This window comes from Melozone crissalis, unplaced genomic scaffold (genome assembly GCF_028551555.1).
Source record: "Melozone crissalis strain CALT ecotype California unplaced genomic scaffold, PUWL_Pcris_2 ptg000023l_1, whole genome shotgun sequence".
Taxonomy (NCBI): Eukaryota; Metazoa; Chordata; class Aves; order Passeriformes; family Passerellidae; genus Melozone; species Melozone crissalis.
In genome coordinates, this window is record NW_026535801.1 from 31,091,655 (window position 1) to 31,112,220 (window position 20,566).

At 41.2% G+C, this 20,566-nt stretch overlaps 1 protein-coding gene across 1 annotated transcript; it reads right to left on the reverse strand.

Annotated features, from left to right (window-relative positions):
* Positions 1-232: 232 nt before the first annotated feature.
* HACD2 (3-hydroxyacyl-CoA dehydratase 2) lies at positions 233-19,653 on the reverse strand. The gene is made up of 7 exons (XM_054277775.1): positions 19,523-19,653; positions 13,505-13,622; positions 13,203-13,221; positions 10,621-10,709; positions 4,675-4,796; positions 3,828-4,006; positions 233-3,156 (listed from the first exon to the last, which is right to left on the reverse strand). Exons 1-7 carry the CDS (start codon positions 19,651-19,653, stop codon positions 3,074-3,076), a joined length of 741 nt encoding a protein of 246 aa, XP_054133750.1. The 3' UTR covers positions 233-3,073.
* Positions 19,654-20,566: the final 913 nt, after the last annotated feature.

Genomic DNA, 20,566 nt, shown 5'->3' on the forward strand with positions numbered 1-20,566 from the left:
GAGAAGAAACCCCACATGTGTCAGCAAAATCAGTATTAGGGAACAACCCAAACAGTTTTAAGGTATCACACTACAGTTCTCTCTCAAGATCACCTTCCAGTGATTTCCATGGAAGTTTAACTTGAAAAAGCACTGCAACATAAAGCACTGAATTTTTGAACACACTAACTGCACATTCAGACTTCAGAATATAATCCATAAACCATCTTTGCCGGAAAGAATTCTGACTGACAATGCAACTACTTTTTCTTCTGAAAGGAAAAGTAACTCCATTTTATTTTAAAAGGCCATAGTTTATTTGCATTTTTGTCATAAACGGGATACTTTCAATTAAAGTTAATATTCCATAGTACAGCCTATTCAGCAAAGGTGTTGGTTGTAGAAGTTTTCTCACTACTGGCAGCTTGCTCTGCTTTTCCATGGTGCCAGTGCTATCTGTGTAGATCTGTTCTGTATCTTTCTCATCAACAGAGCCTGGAGCTTGTTTCATGCAGGAATATTACACAGCCATTTTTTATCTCCAAATTGGACCAACAAATTTGAAACCAAATCTTTTACTTGGGCACAGAAATCAAATTAAGAAAAGTTCAGGAGCTGAGCATTGACAATATCCAGTAACCTAAGTACATCAGGAAATCAGATCTTTTAGATTACATCCTTCAGAAATATTGACATTAATTTCTTTAATAGCAAGTAGAAGCAAAAGGAGATTTTTGTCCAGAGGTGGAAGTTCACACTTTCAAACAATGACTTCAGAATAATGTAACATTTCTCAGATCACTACAACAAAGCACATAACCTAATGCATAAATTAATTGAATTTTTGCATCTTTGAATCCAAAACCATTTTGAGGTTGTATATGGCCATAGTAATACAATCACAGAATTGTTTGGGTTGGAAAAGACCTCTAAGATTGAGTCCAACCATCATCCTAACACTGCAAAATCCCAGTAAACCTCATCCTTATGCACCAATCTTCAGGTATTTTAAATACCTTCAAGGATGGTGACTCTATCACTTCCCTGGGCAGCTTGTTGCAATGCCTGACATTTCTTTCCATGAAGAAATTTTCCCTAATATCCCATCTAGACCTTCCTTGGCACAACAAGAGGCAGTAGGCTCTAGTCCTATTGCTTGTACCTTGGGAGAAAAGACCAACACCCAACTTGCTACAACCTCCTGTGTTTTATAATCCAGTCAATAACTGGCTCCAAAATGTTGAAAATAGAACAAAGATTATTATTGTCCCTTGTCCTTTCTCTGCCTATAATAATCCTGTTTGTGTTGAACAGGAAAGGCTCTGTATAGTCAGAGACAGGGAAATTCAGTCTTTTTGATGGAGCCAAAGAAAAATCACTGAAAAATAACAAGTTTGGTTTTTTTTAATATTGCTCTGACAAGCATAAATCTGAATAACTGTATATAATAACTGTATATGATAACTGTAAATCCAGCTCTTCCCAACTGCTAGAACAGAGAGCCTGTGTTCTCAGTACCTCCCAGCTGTGTTTAGATGAGCTGGGATGTGTCAAACACAACCAGGCCATGTGCAGGGGAGTGCTGGCAGGCCCAGCATGAGGCAGCACTGCAGGCAGCATGGGAGGGTCACACCTCAGCTGTGCACTGAATCATGACCAGAGGGAAGCCAGAGAGGCTCACATGTCTAGTGACTCCCACTGGCTGCAGACAGGACTGTCTGGCCATCAATTCCTAACAGAGCAAAGCCATAACCTACATTTCCTTTTGTCTCTGCCTGGATATCCATTCATTTACCTTCTCCTTTTGCTCCCTTCATTCCCCACCCTGTTGCTCCCAATCAGAAGTTTCTTCTAGGCTTGGGCCCAGCTCACACAGCACTAATGCTTTCTGCCTCACCACAAGCCTTTCTCAGCTCCTTCCTTTTCCTTTTACCTTCCAAGGAAAGGTAAAGCCTAAGAACCTGAGAAAGCACCTAGGAGAATGTAACTTCTTGTGGCCTTCTACTCTTTCCAAAGAGCAGACGAGGGTGGCTTGTCCTCCAGGCAAAGGCAGCGAGTAACACGTGAGAATTTGCTCTGCAGATTATGACTTTGCAACACTTCAGAAGCTGAGTGCCTGGAACTGCCTGCTTGGAAGTGCCAGAGTGATGACCTCAGTCACTTGAGAAAAGTCAGGCTAAGGAACAAGGCTCCCAAACACAGAAGACCAAGCAGACCTCAGCACTGAAAGATGAGTATCACAAACAATGACTAGAGATGATAATTTATAGTAAAAAAGGGAGAACTGCACCTGTTTCTGGGTGAACTACCTCCTTATATTCTTTAGATTCATTACTGATACCACTGAAGTATTACAGTTAGTATTATTTATTTTTTTAATATGTAAAAAAGTATTCAGGGATGCAGTACTTGGGGTAGTTTTAATGTTTTGGGTAAGAACTGCAGTCTCTGAATTAATATTAGCATTTGAGTGATCAGCTTAAACAAGATCTTCAGAGAGCACACTCTGGTCAGACACTGTTTAAATTCCTAAAGAACCACATTCCCCTCATTTTCCGTAATTGGTTTCTTGTTCTTGTTCCCATCACCTTTAAATACACAACCTACCTTTCTAAATTCAAATACTTTGCCCAGATTACATTCTCCACTGAAGTCTCTGACATTATCCTGAAATATTCCAGAGCATATTGTTTGCTTTCCCAGCAATACATACAGTTTCTGGCATGCAGTCAAGCACTTAAAAAAGGAGGTATCAGTAATATAATCCCAATTCAGGCATTTAGTGGGTACAACTTCATCACTCATACTGCAACCTTCAGGCATTTAGTAATAAATGAAAACCATTTAGCACATCATTTAAGGAAAAGGTTAACTGCCAAGCCATATAAAGTTTAAGTTTTCCGAAGCACTGCAAGCTGAAATTATTTCAATGTTTGACATCCTGGAATTTCACTGAAAACAGATTTATTAGTTATTCTTGCTAAATTACTGGTCTTTTACCTCTGACTTATCTTGGTATACTCTTTACAAATGTGCTGGGTATTGAAAAACTGCAGCATTTTGATGTTTGAAAAGTTCTGAAAAAGAGTTGGAATTACTCCGGCTTCTTGTGTTCCTCAGTGTGGGAGAGAACCTTCCGCCTCTGATGCAGCATGTGGAAATAGAGCTGAGGGAAGACTGAGGAGAAAACACACCCAAGTCAATAAAGAGTTAAGAGAGGCCTGCAAGATGCACAGTACATGGTCAATTCACCAATCCTCTATTACAGGATGTGCTAATCCACTTTTTGCCTAAATTATCTATTGCCTTTACACTCTAAAGAGATGAACTGATATTGTTCTTAGGCTTCAGGTACTATTAATTTTTCTGCTAGCGAAATCACATTTTTAGTAAAATGCAAAATGCCTTATTTAACTCTAAATGTGGAAGCAGATGACAAAAGCTGCCTTAACTGCATGCACACAACACAAAGAAAACAGACTGCAGGGCAGAAAGATTTCCAGATTTGTTTGATTTTTTGTAATTCTACTGTCACTTTTTCAGGCTCTAAGGCATTTTATACACATCAGTGCCTCTTTCATCTCTGTCTATCCAGAGATTTTTCTCTTTTTATTTCTAAAACTATGGTAAACAGCATGTTTGCAAAACAACAAAGGAGGGGGTGGAAAACATACATACACAAACAGCAAAAGCTGAAATTTCCATGAGAAACCTTTGGGAACCATGCAAAAATTAAACAAGGTCATCAGCAGGCTAAATTGGTTACTCCTATGTATGTTAATCCCATAATTGTTTACTTTTCCCAGAACAGCTGTTAATACTAAGAAACCTAACAAACTCATACTTACTTGGAATGTAAGAGATCATGACCAGGATCAGGAATGTATAGTAGTCAAATGAAAAATTGTACTTGTTAGGTAAACTAATGGAATACAAGCCAGACTGCCTGACGAAGGGTAATGCAGCATATATTGTGAGTAATTCACCTGAGACTCCCATTGGATACAATACTATAAACAAAGTGTACCTAGAATGAAACACAGAAAGAATTAAAAGTTATGACAAACTCTGACAAAATATTTGTTAAATGATATTAGAGATATTCAAATTTTGAATTCTCCACTCAGTATTTCTTTTTCTTAGATCTTATTTGATTAGAGCATGGCAAGGTATGAGCACTATTGCAAGGTGAGTATTCAGATCAGCAATCATTTGGAAATACTTAAAGATTTTATATGACAATCTACAAATTATCTTTAAAGCTATTCTCCACACATACACACTTTGTTAATTTGATTTCTGAACTCTTTGGTAGAAGTAATTTTACTACTTAAAACGGGGTCAAATATAGTTGATGTTAATCAATGAGCTTAAATGCTATTTCAATGACAACCACTGCATTCAAGAACTACTGCTAAATGTCAGTTTACTTACTGCCATCCCCTACTGTTACATATCAGTTTCTGACAAATAATTATTTTGAAAATGAGTTCAGACAAATGCCTCTTTCAGCTTGCAACGTAATAAATCTTTGTAACCCAAAAATCTGCTAGAAAGAAGCTAGGCAGCCACGTTCACAAACAGGGCAATTACCTGAAGGCAGAATCTAATTTTTTTGCACTGCAACTACTTTACAAGATAAATATCCCTGTCAGATCAGTGCTTTAAGGCTGTTACTTTTACCATGCTACCGACCTGGCCCATTTGATGAGATAAGGGAGATGGTTTAACAAGCTAAAGGTGTAAAAAGAGTAACGGATGATCTCGGTGATTGTCCAGGCTACTACAAACAAGAGGACACTGTCTTCACTTTGTACCTGTGAGAACAGAGAAAAGGCTTTGTATGAGCTTGAGCATTACCAGTTATTCACCAGACCCAAGGAAACCTCACAGAAATCAATTCCTGTGGGTTACTTTACTGCATCATTTTAGAGAACAGACTCCAAGAATGAGCTTAAAAGCAACATTAGTAACAACAGTAAAAAACCCTTCTTATCATGCTCTGTATTTTTCTAGTTGCTTAAGAATAGCTCTGCTTCATGATCAGTTAACTTCAGCTCTCATATTCTGAGCAAGGTAAACTGGTAGAAGAAATCCTGAAATGCTGAGAATAATTCTTAACTTTTCCCATTCTATAAAGTGCCAGTTTCTATTTCAGTCCTATGACTGTCTCCTAGTGCAGAAAGAATGGTCTAACACCTGATACTTGGTATACACTTAATATTCTGATACCAGCTCATGGTGCTTCTGAGCAGAAGCACTGTTTTCCTTTTCTGGCCAGAAACTGGGTGCTACTTTTGAGCAGCAGCAGAACAGCTAACACCAGATCTCAGGCTGGCAGGAGAGAAGAACCATGCTCAGATTGTCTCACCTCAGGTAAGCTTGACAGGCACCTGATTCACTGTTCCTTGCTCCATTTTCTGCTTATTGTAACTAGCACAGTTCCTCTAATGTTACACTCAAGGCAGTATCACGTTTCACTGCTTTACACCTCTTGGAGCTTTTATGTCACTCACACATCAGTGAAGCAGCTGCAACTCCACATTTTAACCCTGAGATCAGCTCAGCTGCTCTGAGCATGGTGCTAATAATGCCAAGCTTGTGGGCTTGATCCCTGCATGGGATCATTTAGGAGCTGACTCAGTGATCCTTGTGGGCCCCTTCAAGCCCAAAACATTCTGTAATAAACTGCCTTTGTCTGTGATATTTATAAGGTAAATCCTCAAAAGCATGTACTTTAAAATGAAGAGTTATATTGATCAGATTATGGAGCATCATTATAAGGTTCAAGTTCCTGATGGATCTCAAGTATATGTGGAGTCACAAACCCCAGAACTAACTCTTCAGGGACCAAACATGATTTTAATTCAGCCTTCTCCCTCTACTCTTCAACAGAATTCCCAGCTGTGTGAACACCTTGAGCCCAAATTCAGTGGACAGTGGGAACGAAAAGAGCCCAACCACATGGGCCCATATTTTCTCTTTTCCTCCAATTCTTGAAAAAAGGGAAAAGGAAGTCAGGAGATGTGGGTGGTGCACTCTATTCATCTTGGACAAAATAGAAACCAACAGAAAAAAAAAGGATGAAGAATATAATATATATACACACACAGACACATATATATATATATTTATATATATATATGTGTGTGTGTATATGTGGACAATCAGAATTTTCTTAATAGGAGGGGACTGATAATATACTCTTGGGTAAGAAAAGGGAAATTTTTTCCAAGGGAATTACCCAGAAAAAGCTTTGTTACACACTGCAAAACCCAGAAAAATTTATACAGAAATTTTGAGCTATCCTGGAATGCAGAGCTGCTGGTAATCAGTATTGTGCTGTAAATCTATGTTCTGCAGCCTGTAACATTTCAGGTCACTTTCACTGCATTTTGCAGCAAAAGCATCTTATTCTTTTCCCGCATTCTGACAATTTGTTTATATATTAATCTCCCTTACATCATCATAAAAGAGCAAAATCCAAAAATTATTTGAAGATTTTCAGAGAAGAGACCCAATCTATTTTTAGACATTGCTGCAGGATCCTAATCCTGTTTGAGGTCTGCATTATAAGTTCCTAGTTCTCAGCAGGGAAAAGTGAGCAGATGCTGCTGCTCCTGAGGAGGAACGTGCTTGACAAGCACTCCAGAGCTGCATCTTCTGGCCAGCTCGGGAGTAGCAGCTTCGTGATGAGTTCACCCAAACCTGTGAGTCCCAGGCTTCAACCTGTGCTTTAAATCCCACTTCTTTCCCTAGCTATGGAAATGGGAAAAGTCAAAACCCAAGAGTTTGGGTTTTGCAGTAGCATCCAAGGATATGAGCAAGGACAAGAAACTGGGGTGCTACCAGTGAATCATACACATGGAAGTGGAAATTACAGCAGTTACAGTCCAGTTCTATCACATGACATCTCCAACACTGCCTCCAAGGTCTGGTCTCCCCCTCTCCTTGGTATTTAAGTTATTAAAACAGTTCACCCCATTATGAAACACACAACCCTGTCAGGTCACTTCAAGAATCACTGATTGGGCCTTCATAGCTTGTCTCCCTATCTAAGGAAAAACAATTTTTCAGGAGTCCTTACTCTTTTAGCCACTGCTAATGCTGCATTTGCATCATTCCTCCTCCAGGTTGAAGACAGAAATACACAATAACCACTCAGGCCAATGCTCCCTGAGAATTCAATTCTTCTTCCCCTACTTTCTTCATGCCAGTCTTTCATGGAAGTCTTAGACACAAGTCAAAACTTTATTTACACCTTATTATCCAACTCTTTTAATAGGGGTCAATCAAACAACAGGCATAATTTCTGGCATGTGTTTCAAGCCAACATATCATCAAGGAAAGTCCTGGATATATTTCAGCTTTTCTTAAATACTGTGAATAGCCAACAATGTTTGCTGAAATATAAAAGAAACCACTGTCTTTTAAGATGCAAAGATGAGAACTGGGAGTTGACAAAATAAAGCCTGAGAGGTTTTTAATGTTCTCCTTAAGATTGGAAAGGGAAATCTCTCTACATTAAGAGAAACAGTTTGACAAATTTGCAGAAAATTTCAGCTAAACACATAATTAAGCAATCCAATGCAGAAGAGCAAAACCAGCAGCACTATGCAAGTGTAATGATGGAAAATATTGGAACAGCATGTCTCTCTCCAAAGAGCTGGTTCTCTGGTGCAGTAATTAAAAAATAAAACATAAAATTCAGGGGAAAAAAAGGGAAGCTTCACAGTAGGCACAAGCGGCCTGACAGACTATTGTGTTGTATGGTATTGCTTTAATTTTACATAGATGTAAAGCAATGATGAGTCAGGTTTTTCAACTGTACTCAGCCATTCAGACTTCTGACCCTTCCATCATGGACTTTTTACAACAACTTAGTCCTAAATATCCTAAGTTAAGATGTCCTTCCCTCTTTTAAGTAAGTATGCTTTACTACTGATAGAAGATATCAATTCCCCACTGCAGTTACTAGAGTCCCAATTACCAATTCTACATGCTTTAAATGATGTTTTCACAGCATCTCTTGCCTGTGTGTTCTACAAAAGTTCCTCTAAATATAAATTACACTTATTTGCAACCCATCAGTAACTGAGCCCAATGGGATAAGCAATATATGCCTGCTGACACCTTTTTTTAATTACCCATCAGAACTGGGTGCAGAATTATCTATCAGAATGGAACTCCACAAAGGCCTGCCATGATGTCACCAGATGATCTCACTGCTCACACAAATTCCAAAAGACCTCTTTTGAGCTGAAGGGCACTTTCTGTTCTCCTATGCCTACATTTTCCCCGCCCTTCACACCAGGCTGTTTGTTCTCTGCCCTCCTTTGCAGGGGAAACAGTAAAATTCACTGAACTGGCTCCTCTCTGACATAATGGCCAGCACTGATATGTGCCAGGCCCTCCTCCACAACACCAACAACTGCTCCCACAGTGCAGGTGAGGAGAATCTCAGTGTGCAGTGCTTTAACATTGCCATGCTTTAACATTTATTGTGAATAACTTCATATTGAGTTTAACAACGCAGCAGCACTGAAGTCCACAAAAAGCACAAACATGTTAGTGGCAAGAAGCATGCTTCAAATCACATCACATTTCCAAAAGTGTATCCTGACAGAAGGAGGGATGCAATACACATTTCTTCTTTTAGCTGTATTATATATGAAAACAGTCTGGAAAAGCAAGATACTGAATAAGTCTCATTCAAAAAGTTAAAGAGGAAAACTGCAGTTTGTTTTACAAGGACCTCATCATGCAACTGCATTGCTTACAAGTTCCACAAAGCTGTGTGAGAATTTAATCCTGGCCTTCACCATGGAGCTCACTTGTGCAGACAGCCCTTTAGAGAAAGTAGAACACTTGTGACACTCGCAAAACATCTCCCCAGGTGAGCCTGCAGCTCCCTGGTCGGGGCAAGGGGAGGGAGCAAACACAGCCTCTTATTTGATTTATTGGCTCTAAGTCATAGGTCAGAAATTCATCACAGGGTTCCTTATCCAAGTCATTCTCATACCCACTCTCTAAGACATTAAAAAAGTAACACAATACAGTCTTTTGCAAGACTTTAACCAGAAGACCACCTAGGTGCGGGAAAAAAATCTGCATGGAATATTGTTGAAAGAATCCTTCTTAAAAGTCAAATATTTGGCTATACTCATTTCTCCCATTTTGTCAATTTTCTCTGGTGAGAATGTGGGCATAAGCTTCAAAAAAACCTAACCCACAATCACATTACAGGTTTTTCTTTGGTGTCTAACAGACAACACATGGAATAATTCTAATCCTTCCAATGTAACCTTTAATGTTTGGGTTACTTCAAAACCAGGAGACAATTCATAAAAACAGATTATCACTGTTTTTTATGAAGCACCAGATATCCCAAAATCATATAGATAACAAGCAAAACTCAAAAAGTATTTACTGTAAGCATTTTATAAATATATATAAAATCTAACATCTTGAGATTATGTTTGTTTTTTTTTTTTTATCAAAACCTAGTACTTATTTCTGGTGAGTTAAACAGAGGCCAGATTACATTAATGTGCACCAATAGGGAAGTCCATTAGAAAATAGGTTTTATGTTTATTGAGAAAAATAACATTCCTCCACTTTAAGTAGTATGAAACTAAAGCTTCACATGAACAAGCATCACAATACCAGAAAGGACTGATAATTGCTGGGAACTACAGTGACTTATGTTACTCTACATGTGCATGGATGCTCTGATAGCAGGTTTGGAGGAAGGAAGAGAAAGCAGCTTCCCTCAAGACTTTGCAGTAAGACAAGTTCCTTAAGACATTCTCCATTCAAGTCACAAATAATCTTATGCATAAAATGACTGTCACTTATTTCAGGCACCCATGCTGACACTAATTTCTTTCTTTAATGAGAAGAAAACCAGTAAAATTAGTTGGCTACAGCAGAGATGCAGCATATTTGGGCTACTACAAGGATTCAGATGACATGAGTCAGTCACCATAACCTGTACCAATTAAAGCATATCTAGATTTTAAAACAGCTGTCAGGAATAATCTTCAAAACACAGGGCTTCCAAAAGGTTCTAAAGAGATCTGCCTAAAGTACAGCACTGTTTGGTGTGGTGAGCAGTGAGAAAAACACTCAGTCCCCAAAATTTACCTACATTTGAATATAAGAAAATTGATGAAGGACAGAAGAAAGATTATCCTGGAGAGTGGCAATGGAGAGCATGGAGCAGTGCTGTGCACAAACAACTGAGGGGGAGTTTCAGGTGCCACAGGAACTGAACTGCATATGCAGGAGGGCAGTGAGATTTTGCTTTTAATGATATATGTGAGATGAACACTACAAGGCTGTACCAAATTCTGTGTTCTGTGTCACACACTGGAAGCTTTTGCCTGTCAGTAAGGACTGCAGAATCTATCCAGGAGCCAGATGTCTCACAGGGACAGAATCAGACCTCGCTCTGTTTGACTGTTAACAAAAGATGACATCAGATCTATTTTTATTTCTTTTGATCCACAGAAATTCATGTGAACAATTTCCCATGGTGGGATACAAACAGAAGACATTTTAAGGACAATAAGACAGCAATCAACACTTGCTTTTCAGCATGGATCAATAGCTTTTCTATCAATTTGTATCTTGACTTACCTCTTTTACACTATGTGTTACTGCCCATGTCAGGAAAACCCTTGACATCACTTGGAAAGCAGTCAGAACAACAGAAGAGGGGACAATGCCTGGAAGATATTTTGCAATTAGTAAATATGCCTGATTAACAAGGCAGGGGGTAGGGGTGGGGAAATAAAACACAGCTAAACCAAAGTCCAGTTATTTGAAATTTCTGGAAGGAAAGCATATAATTTTTTTTTTAATTTGAAAATCTGAAGTCAGTCCTTCAGTATGTTTATACAGCACAATGCAGTGCAATCCCCTGACAAGGCTTTCTGCATCAAAATGCAAACAAATGTAATTGATCTCATTGCAATCACAGCACATTCCTCAATACACAGAACAGCTCAATCAGATAATTCCAATCAAACAGCTTCTGGGATACAGAATTTCAAATAATCCTGTTTGATTACAATATCCAAGATACTCTTCATTACTGTGATTTAAAAAGTAAAGACAATAAATATGCTTTGCACTGTATACTCTGTAAAAAAAAGAGCCATCAAAAATTATAAGTCTTTCTCAGAAATACTGATCTAGCCCATATTTCGATAGATGAAATGTTTGTAGCTCCTTCCTGGAAATACAACTCAGAAAAACCCCCAAACCAAAAAAAAAACAACCAAAAAAACCAAACCCACAAGAAAAACCCCAGGGAACAGTTGATGCACTGGCAGGTACAGAGGCAACTTGAAGATTTTCTCAAGCAAGCAGAATTCACTGGTTCTCCCAGCAAGTTCCAACTGACCTGTCAGTGAAAGGACCCTACACAGCCAGGTCTGTCACAGCAGGAATAGTTTTAGATTGTAAGATTACACAAAATTTCTAAACTTTGCATCCCAAAGTTTTATTTTCTTCCAATGGCTAAATTGCAGGTGTAGCTCCTAAGAGACAGTAAAAAGTGCTTGTAAAGCTAAAGCAAACCACAAGCCACACAACAGCCTCAAAAACATACAGGGACCAAAGAGAAAATGAAATGGGAGGAAAGAGTAAGAAAAGTCAAAAGCAAGTTTCAGTTGAATTATTTTCATTGATATGTTTTGGCTTCTTTGAGAGGAAAAAGGAAAATCCTACAGACATAGTTTTCTTCAGTTTTATCCCACTGTCTTGGTCTCTGGACTACATGTTACCTCCTTTCCAGCTCTGTATTTTTAAAATCTTTGCCATGTGTCAAAGTCCTGCTCTCAACCACGCTTCACAGAGACACTCCCCTATCAATCCTTGTATTTTGAAGGACTTGCCTCACAGATGCTAACATTTCAGATTCTACTGAAAAGATGTGGAGAGAAAAGTTATGCTGATACACACAGCCATCTGTCACACATAAGCTTTTCTATTGACAGAGAATTACAGCTCTAGTTAGAGCAATTAGTTCAGCAGGGGCAAAGGAATCTGCAAATTTCCTGTTTCTCCTTGCATAGGAACTTGTGCTACAGTCAGTAGGAGTGCAGCAGACAGCAGCAGTGCATCCAGCTGTGCAAACCCCCCTCACTTTATTTAGCTGACAAACACTTCCATTAACAGAAAAAAATATAATCCACAGCCACTTAGAAGAAAACCAGTCTTTTGCAAAAGAGTTTTGTTAGTAAAAAGAAAAGAATAAAAAGAATAAAAGTAAAAAGAATAAAAACAGCATAAAATGTTGCCACTTTCTCCTAATGGCTCTCTCTAATATTAAATTGTGTTACTAAGGATCACATGGGCTAAATGGATCCACACCTCAAATAAACTGAGAAAACAGCAAAGCATTATGGATTTAGGATGATAAAACCAGCATTTTATCTGCAAAGTTCTTTCTCCAGTGTTCCAAGATTTAACTTCTGCTTCTTGCCACTTGTTAAATAAGAACTTAAAAATGGTACATTTTAATATTAATTTTGGACAAGTTTTTTAAAAGTATGGTTTATTCTGGTAAAAAACAGTAATTGAGATTTAGTAAAATTAAACTGCATTGGAAGAACTGCCTTGGCAGCACAGGCAAATAGGTGATAGACACAGTTTACTCTGAGAAGCCTTTACATTAATTTGAGTTGTATATGATCATTCCCTTCCTGGGGTGATCTGTGCAGTTTATGAAATGCCTTCTCAAGACATTTTCAGAGCAGCTGGATGATTCAGGAGGGTCAGAACTACTTCATTAACTATAGAACCAGACTGCCCTCTGCTGACACATTCCTAGCACCAGCTCTCCCAACACCTCACTTGGTTATTGCAGCATCCCCCAGAACTCACTATGAACCTACAATCCCATAACTTCTCCATTATGTGGCTGTCTGGACAATGATGAAAAACGCCAAATTTGTAGTTGCAGCTTTAGGAACCTCAACACCATCTTTAAGTAGTGGCTAGTGAACATTCAGATAGGAGCTAAAGCACTGTTTAATTGTTTTGTGACTTCTCAAATTAGGGAGTTAAAAACTGCAATGTCTTTCAAACAAAAATTAGTAAGTTATGCAAGCAGTAAATTCTGCAATTCACAGACTGTAACATTTTTCTTGCTAATATATTGCTAAAAGTTCAGTCTTCTATAAAAATAGTAAACAGAAAATTTGCAAGCTTACCAAGTGCACAGTGCAGAATCTAGAACAAAAAGAAAAATTCAAATCACTAACATTTCAAATTAAGCAATTCAGACACACATTTAGTTCTGTTACAAGTGCTTAAGATTCAGTATTTGCATTTCAATGATTAAGATTAATATTTAGCTCTGCTGCCCAAGCTAAACAGCAGACAGTAAAACTCCCTCTTGCTAAAAGGAAAACTCAGCTTTTGTGTGAGCTCTTCAGTAGAATGAAAGTAAATGTAAGAAATACAACACATTCATGCAAATATTAGTAAGGCCAGGGAACAGGACTACACCCACCTCCAGCAAAGCTCCAGTTTGGAAGAATTTCAGAGGCTTTTCTATTGAATAGTAAAGGCTGTGGTAGCTGCCTTTAGCCAGATATGCCCGAACTAGGCCGACTGCAATAACGAGCCACCTGAAACAGAGACAAAAGGAGACATTAAGCAAAGCATAAATTAAAAGAAACCTTTAATCTCTCTTTCAATACTTGAGAAAGCAACAGGCAAAACTGTCCTGAAATACACTAATTCTGCAACACTGCAAATGTCAAATACTTGCATCTTCTACAAATTTACCCAAGTGAAAGATGATGCATTTTAAAAGCATTTTTCAGCACCAACATGGTAGCAATTTCTCTAATGTCTCCATTTATTTTTCAGTGAGCTCTGTTTAATTAGTTATGGAATGTATTCATGGCAGATAGGCATCATATTTTCTCAGTTTAAGCAGAAAACCCCTGACAGCTAGTCAGAGACCTATTACCAGCTTAGAGCAGTATGACATAAACAAGATTCAGAAGGAATGGATTTTAACATTTTGGTTCAGTTCAAAGTAAACCCCTGGACTCTATGAGAGGTCATCCAGCTTAGCTGGGAGCATATATATATGAGAAATGGTTATAGATGAATAACTTCAAGGAAACTGAGCTTGCTAAAGCCTTGAAGACAGCCATGGTCATTCCCACCCCAGTTTTCCTTTTTAACCACATCTGAGCCTATGTAAGCCATGCCCTTGTAACTCCAACTGTATGTGAACAATGGGACCTGTTAACCCTGCTGATTTTCCCTTTAGGGAACTTAAACCTAAAAATTTTTCATCCTGGCTGATGAAGCTTCCACTGATTACCACAGCTGTCCAGAGCTGGTGCTTGCCCCCAGCATGAGAAATTCTTCAGTCAAGTCTTTGCCAAGCCACAAATCCAAGGTGAGTGGTCAACTCCAATCAAACACTTACCATTTGAAAATAGCATCTATAGTGAGCTTTATTTCCAATTGCTTTTGGCAATCTGGAGAGAAGGGGTTGGTTGGTCAAGAACAATCCTTAACAGGGGCCCCCAAACCTTTCACTGACAGGCTCATCCTGGCTGTCTAACACTCAATTACTCTGAATGCCACCCAGTTTTACCTCCATCTCCCTCCAAACTCCTTGCGTAAATAACCAAGTGTCATTGCTAACAGCTCACCTCAATGTGTGGACATGTAGCAAACCCACTGACTACACAATGGTTTTCACCCTTTGGAAAAATGTGTAGCTGTGGTTTTGTAAAAGAGATGAAGAAATTCCCTTTATTTGCAGCAGATTAGAATCTTACAAGTACCACATTGCTTGGATATTGCAGAGTATGTGCAGATATTATCCCAAATGTGACAATTGTTTGAAACACACGGTGAAGTTCAAGAGTTACTTATTGTTGAAGATTTTTCAACAATAAGCAACTGGCATCCAAGTTTGTGTTTGTAACAAAATCTGTTAGCAGAATTGAAAGAAAGCTAATTACTTTCTGCCTTAACTTCTGGAAGACTTGCACCAAAGAAAAGCAGGGGGAGTGGGGAAGATAAATGGGAAAGAGAAACAAGCCCTCCCTTTCTACAGAGTGACAAGTTATTTCAGTTAAAGCCATCTTGTGAAACCAAAAGACAAACATTTGCCAAGTGATTGCTGTTTACAAGGAATAAATCAGATTCATTTTGTATTTGGACTTCAGTGCAGAATAAACCAGTAAGCACCACAGTATTAGTGATTCTGCCCTGTAACACCAACTGCCGCTTCTTTAGAGCAGGAAATCAGAACAGGCTGACACTGTACTCTTCTCATCTGTCAAGTTTCTCTGGTTTTCCTGATCTTCCATGTTTGTTGAGAAACTGCTGAATTGAGCAATTTCTGCAGTTGCACAAGATGCCAGCTCTTGGCTGTGCCTGCCTACCATTCTCACCTGAGCAGAGGCAGGTGAATCCCACAGCTCCCAGAGGAGCTCCAGCCTTTTGCTCTGCCCCACCCTCGAGCCAGACCACTGACTCCAGCAGGACTGTACTTTCCATTCCATTTCCTATCCTTCAAAAAGCATTTGATACAGATCAGAGCATGAATCCATACGAAATTGAAAGCTGAGCCTGGTTTGTGCTGAAGCTTTTAGTATCTCTGTCCTGCTTCTGTGATTCTTAAATAGTTCTTCACCTTCTAGGACTAGACAAAATGGAACAGGAGAAGGTGAAACCAAGGAATATCAGCTGAAAATGGAACTTGGCAAGAAGTTTAGAAGGGCAGCAAAAGGCACCACTGTCTCATGAAAGCTCATTTCTCTGACCTACACACTGAACTCCACCTGGAGTTACACTTCATTAAATTACTCTTACCCTGTCTGTCAACTCCAAACTGGACAATTACCATTCTTTGATTAATCCAGAATAAGAAAAATGGATACTGAACACACAGTGTTTTTCTACTTTAATTTGGTCAGACTTGATAGACAAGCTTTGTGCTCAGGTCCTTAGGTAAACTCCCTTGGTTCTCTCACAGGTCATAAAAAGGCATTTTCTTATGCAAAGTTTACTTAGGTTCTGTAACAAGAAAGAGAATATAGCAGAGCTATGCAGTGAGTGCACCTGAAAGGGAGAAGTGTACTTTGACTCTCAACAAGCACTCAGGGAAGACATGGACAATGAAAATCATAACCCAGAACACTCTTTGAGCAGCACTGATTAATGTAAACCCTTGCACATTCAAAAGCTATTACATTACCATCGACCTGGCTGAGTGAAATCCTTTTTAAAATCATTGTTTATACCACCACCAGCTACTTATACCCAGAAGTACCAGTCAGTTATGGCACTTGACTAAAAATAAGAAACATAATCACCTTTTAAAGCAGCTTATCTAACATTTACACTCAGCTCTAACAGCATGCCTCATCTCCCCAGCCAGCACTATCCAGTGATTTTGGTCACGCACAGTTTTTAGGAAAAATCATTTCTATGCTGCATCTCTGCCTCCAGAAATGAGCTCCCCATGCCAGGCCAGGCATGACTACACAGCTTCACTCTGTGATGGGGAAAGAGTCTGCCTGAACACGAGAGGAGCAAGATGCAGAGCTTTCTGCAGCTTAAGGCTGTGAACCATGGGCAGTAAAACCTGAGCAATACAGCTGAGAACCAACTGCAGTCCTGGTTATCCCCTGCTGTACCATGATTGTCCCATTACTAAACAAAAAAAAAAAAATATTTCTAAAAAAAAAAGTGCATGCAGCTCTTACTATGGTACCACAGGTACCCATGCTTTTTGTACTGTTTTGCTCTTGTAAAAACCACTGTATGTTTTTTATGTAGGAATCCATACACTACGTGCGCTACAGCATGAAACTAGAAATAAGATCCATTATTTTTGGAGTAAGTTGTGTTTTCTTTAGCTGAGCCAAGATAAATGCAAAGTAAATGCAGTAGCTATGCTGACATTTTTCAACTGTCACTTGATCTATTTTAAACAGTTAATACTTAAGGCAACTATGGTTTTAAAACATTTACTTTAGTACCTATTTACTGCACAAAAATGTTGTTGTGTGCTTTAGTTTATAAGCCTTTTGGAAATCCAACCAAACAAACCACGTCCAAAAAATCCCACTTGCTGTAAGAGTATCAGTTCAACACCTGGGTACCTTGAATTTTTTGGTTTTTTCTTTTCACAATTCTCTTTCCAAGGCAGTGCAGTTGGAGAAGCTAAGTCTGAGCACTCTGACTGACAGGAGGTCAGTAACTAATCAGTGCCACCAGTTGTGTATCAATCTTTCCATCTTCTCATCTGAACAACTGAGCTTCTGTCAACCAACTCCAGAAAAACTACCTTTTTAAAAGGCTTCACAATAACAAGAAACAAACTGAGCTTTTTTCCTAAGCTCAATCCTGTATATTGTGGAAGTTCAGCACTGTCCAGGGGAAGTGCAGCCTCCTCATCCATTTGAAGAGGAATTATCAGTGAGAGCCCTCGGTGACCTACCCCGAAATAAAAGTGAGAGACAACACAGAGATATGACCATGATCACAGAACTCATATGGTAACTCCCCAAACTGCAGAAATCATTTAATCACAGCCCTCTGCAGAAAAAAGCAGCTCATGTTAAAGCACTATAAATCACATCCCACCCAAGAGTAGAATTTTCTAAGAGATTTGATGTAAATCAAGAAAATGGACAACACTGTGATCAAGATTTATATGCCAACAGAAAGCTAAATAGAGGTTTATGCTATTTATTTCTGAGCTTCCAGCACTCAATTTTTTTTTATTTGTTCTTCTTTCTTGAAGAAATAGAAATTTCCCACGCCCAGGAGCTCACATGCCATGACAGAAAGTTCATGACCACAAAGAAAACTTTCCATTTATACCACAGCTTCTCTCTCAGGTTTTTTATATCTTTTATAAACACAAGTGAATTGCATATGAGCAGCAAAATAAGCAGGGAAATGCTTTTATTTCTTAGAAGAGTTCAGAGGTGAACTCCTTAACATTGTGCAGGGACACCACAACAAAACTAAAAAGCTCTCCTGACTGCCTGCAACGTGTTGTATTACTCATGCAATTATTTCTGAAACAACAGATTACTTAAATCAAACTGGTGGGTAATTATCCTTGCCCTCTGAGTGAAATACCCTGCAAATATCCTATGGAGCCATCAACCAGCTCAGTCACATCTCACAGTAACACAGCTGTTGGGTAACGGGTGTACCAAGCACCTCACAAGAACCGAGCTCTGCCAGCCCCCCTACCTCTGACCCACACAAGTGGAAATATCTTGTAAGCTGAAACAGGATCAGCTGCTACCAGCAAAGGCTAGAATCTTCATGTCCAACTGCCTGATTGAATTGTATCTATATTAATTCTACACTAACCTTCCCTCCAAACATGGCACTACTCTGTCTGCTCAACTCCTCACCCGCCAGGGTTTATTCCACTATGGAAAACACCACCATTTGGGATCCATTTTAAAGGCTCTTTTCTTCTCCCACCCAAATATCCTCAATCTTTCAAAAGACTGTTTTATTTTTATCTGGATTCTAATGAGATGCGACAGCTATAAATTAATTTAAAAAAAAAAAGAAGAAAAAAAAGTCTCCTTTCTCTTGAGAGTCCCCAGTTGTCACTATTTTTAGTTTTGTATCTAAGAACACCTGAGCAAGCACCAACTTGCTCCAGACTGCATTACACCATGCAGGGGAAGGGCAGAGCACCAAGCTGGTCCAGGAGCTCACACATCCCAAAAGCAGCTTCCAACCTCAAATTACAGAGCAGCTGAAGGGTCTACGGAGAAATCCTGCAGGGCTCAAGACCTTTGCCTTTAACTACTGCTGTGGACAAATTCTCTGTATTTAGGGTCACCTCTAGTGAAACCTGCTGGACTCTACACCACAGACATGGTGATGTGAGGAACCTACGGCCAGCGGGATGTGAGAGCTGCTGCAGAGCAATGAACGTGTCAATGCTAGAGCCGGGCAGCTTCAGGGAACCCGCACCCACACCGTGCTGTGCACAGCCCGCTCCGGACAGGCGGGGCGGGGCGAGCAGCGCTGAGGGCTCGCCGGGGACTCACCCGGGCCAGGCAGGGACAGGCTGAGGGACCCCGGGCACCCAGCCTGGGTTACGGTCACAGAGCACGGCGAGAGCCGGGACAGCGGCAAGGCAGCTGAGCCTGGACGCGAAGGAGCCGCTCGCCAGCACGAGGAGCGGCGAGTGAGGGCTCGGCTGTGCGCCTGAGCCTGACCCGAAGTGCGAGCAGGGCCGCCGACAGCACGAGGGGCACAGACCCGGCCCCGGGCGGTGCAGCCCATGGGCTCGGGAGCGACGGGAGCGCGGCCACGGCGGCGGCGGGAGAGGCCGCTGCTCTCGGCCCGGCCCCGCTCCCTGCTCTGCCCTCGCTGCCCAGCCCTGCCCTGCCCTGCCCTCGCTGCCCCGCCGGACCCACCCGCGGCCGCAGCCCGGCCGAGCGCAGCCCCGCGCCCCGGGAGCGGCCCCGGCCGGGGAGCCCCGCGAGCGGCCCCGGCCGGTCCTTACCCCGCCGTCATCACCACGTTGTAGATAACGAGGTAGCCCGTGGCCAGGGCGCCCGGGCCCTTCCTGCGCCGCGCCTGCTGCCCGCCGTAGCCGTTGTCCGCCCGGCTCCCGCCGCTCCCGGCCGCCGCCATCTCGCGGCTCCCGCGCCCCGCCCGCTGCCGGCGCTCGGCGGGCGCGGGGCGGGACTTCCCGCGCGCCGGGCGGGGACGGCTCCGCGCAGCCGCGGCAGCGCCCGCGCCCCTCACACCGCGGGGCCGGCTCGGCTCCGTTCGGCCCGGCCCGGGAGCTGCGGCGGTACCGCGGGGCAGGGAGCGGGGCCCAGCCGGGGATCAGCGCCCTGAGCGCTCGGTTTTCAGGGCTGGTTCTAAACGCCCCTCTGCTGGCAGAAATAGGTGTGCCGTGTCCCTAGAGACGTTAACGGCGTTATTTCTGGAATACATCGTAGGTTTTCATCGCTTTTATAATGTAATTCAGAGGAGAGGCGATCTCCATTAATACGTACAAACATCTCAAAGGCAGGTGCCAAGAGGTTGCTGCCAGGCTTTTCAGTGTGCCCAGCCACAGAACAGGGAGCAATGGCCATAAACTCACACGAGAGGTTTCGCCTCAGCTTGAGGAAAAGCTGCTTTACACTGAAGGTGGCAGAGCACTTGAACAGGCTGCCCAGCGAAGCCGTGGAGTTTCCCTCCCTGGAGACATTCCAAACCCAGCCAGACACGTCCCTGTGTCACCTGCTCTGGTGACCCTGCCTGGGCAGGGGATTGGACTGGATAATCTCCAGAGCCTCTTCCCACCCTACAATGCTGTGATGCTGTGTGAATGAGAAGTTGTAACTCATTTCCTGCTGAAGCTCCCTACAGGAGCAAAAGCCTAGAAAGCATTGCTTTCCCAGCAACAAACAGAACTGCTTTTCTGAACAGCCACAACAGAAGAATTTTTATTTTTTCTCCCCTACAGAAATTGTAAACACGTCGTGGAGTTACTTCTCCATTCCCATAAACATTTCTCAGTTTATTTCCCATGCATGTCGTGGTGCAGTCCCTT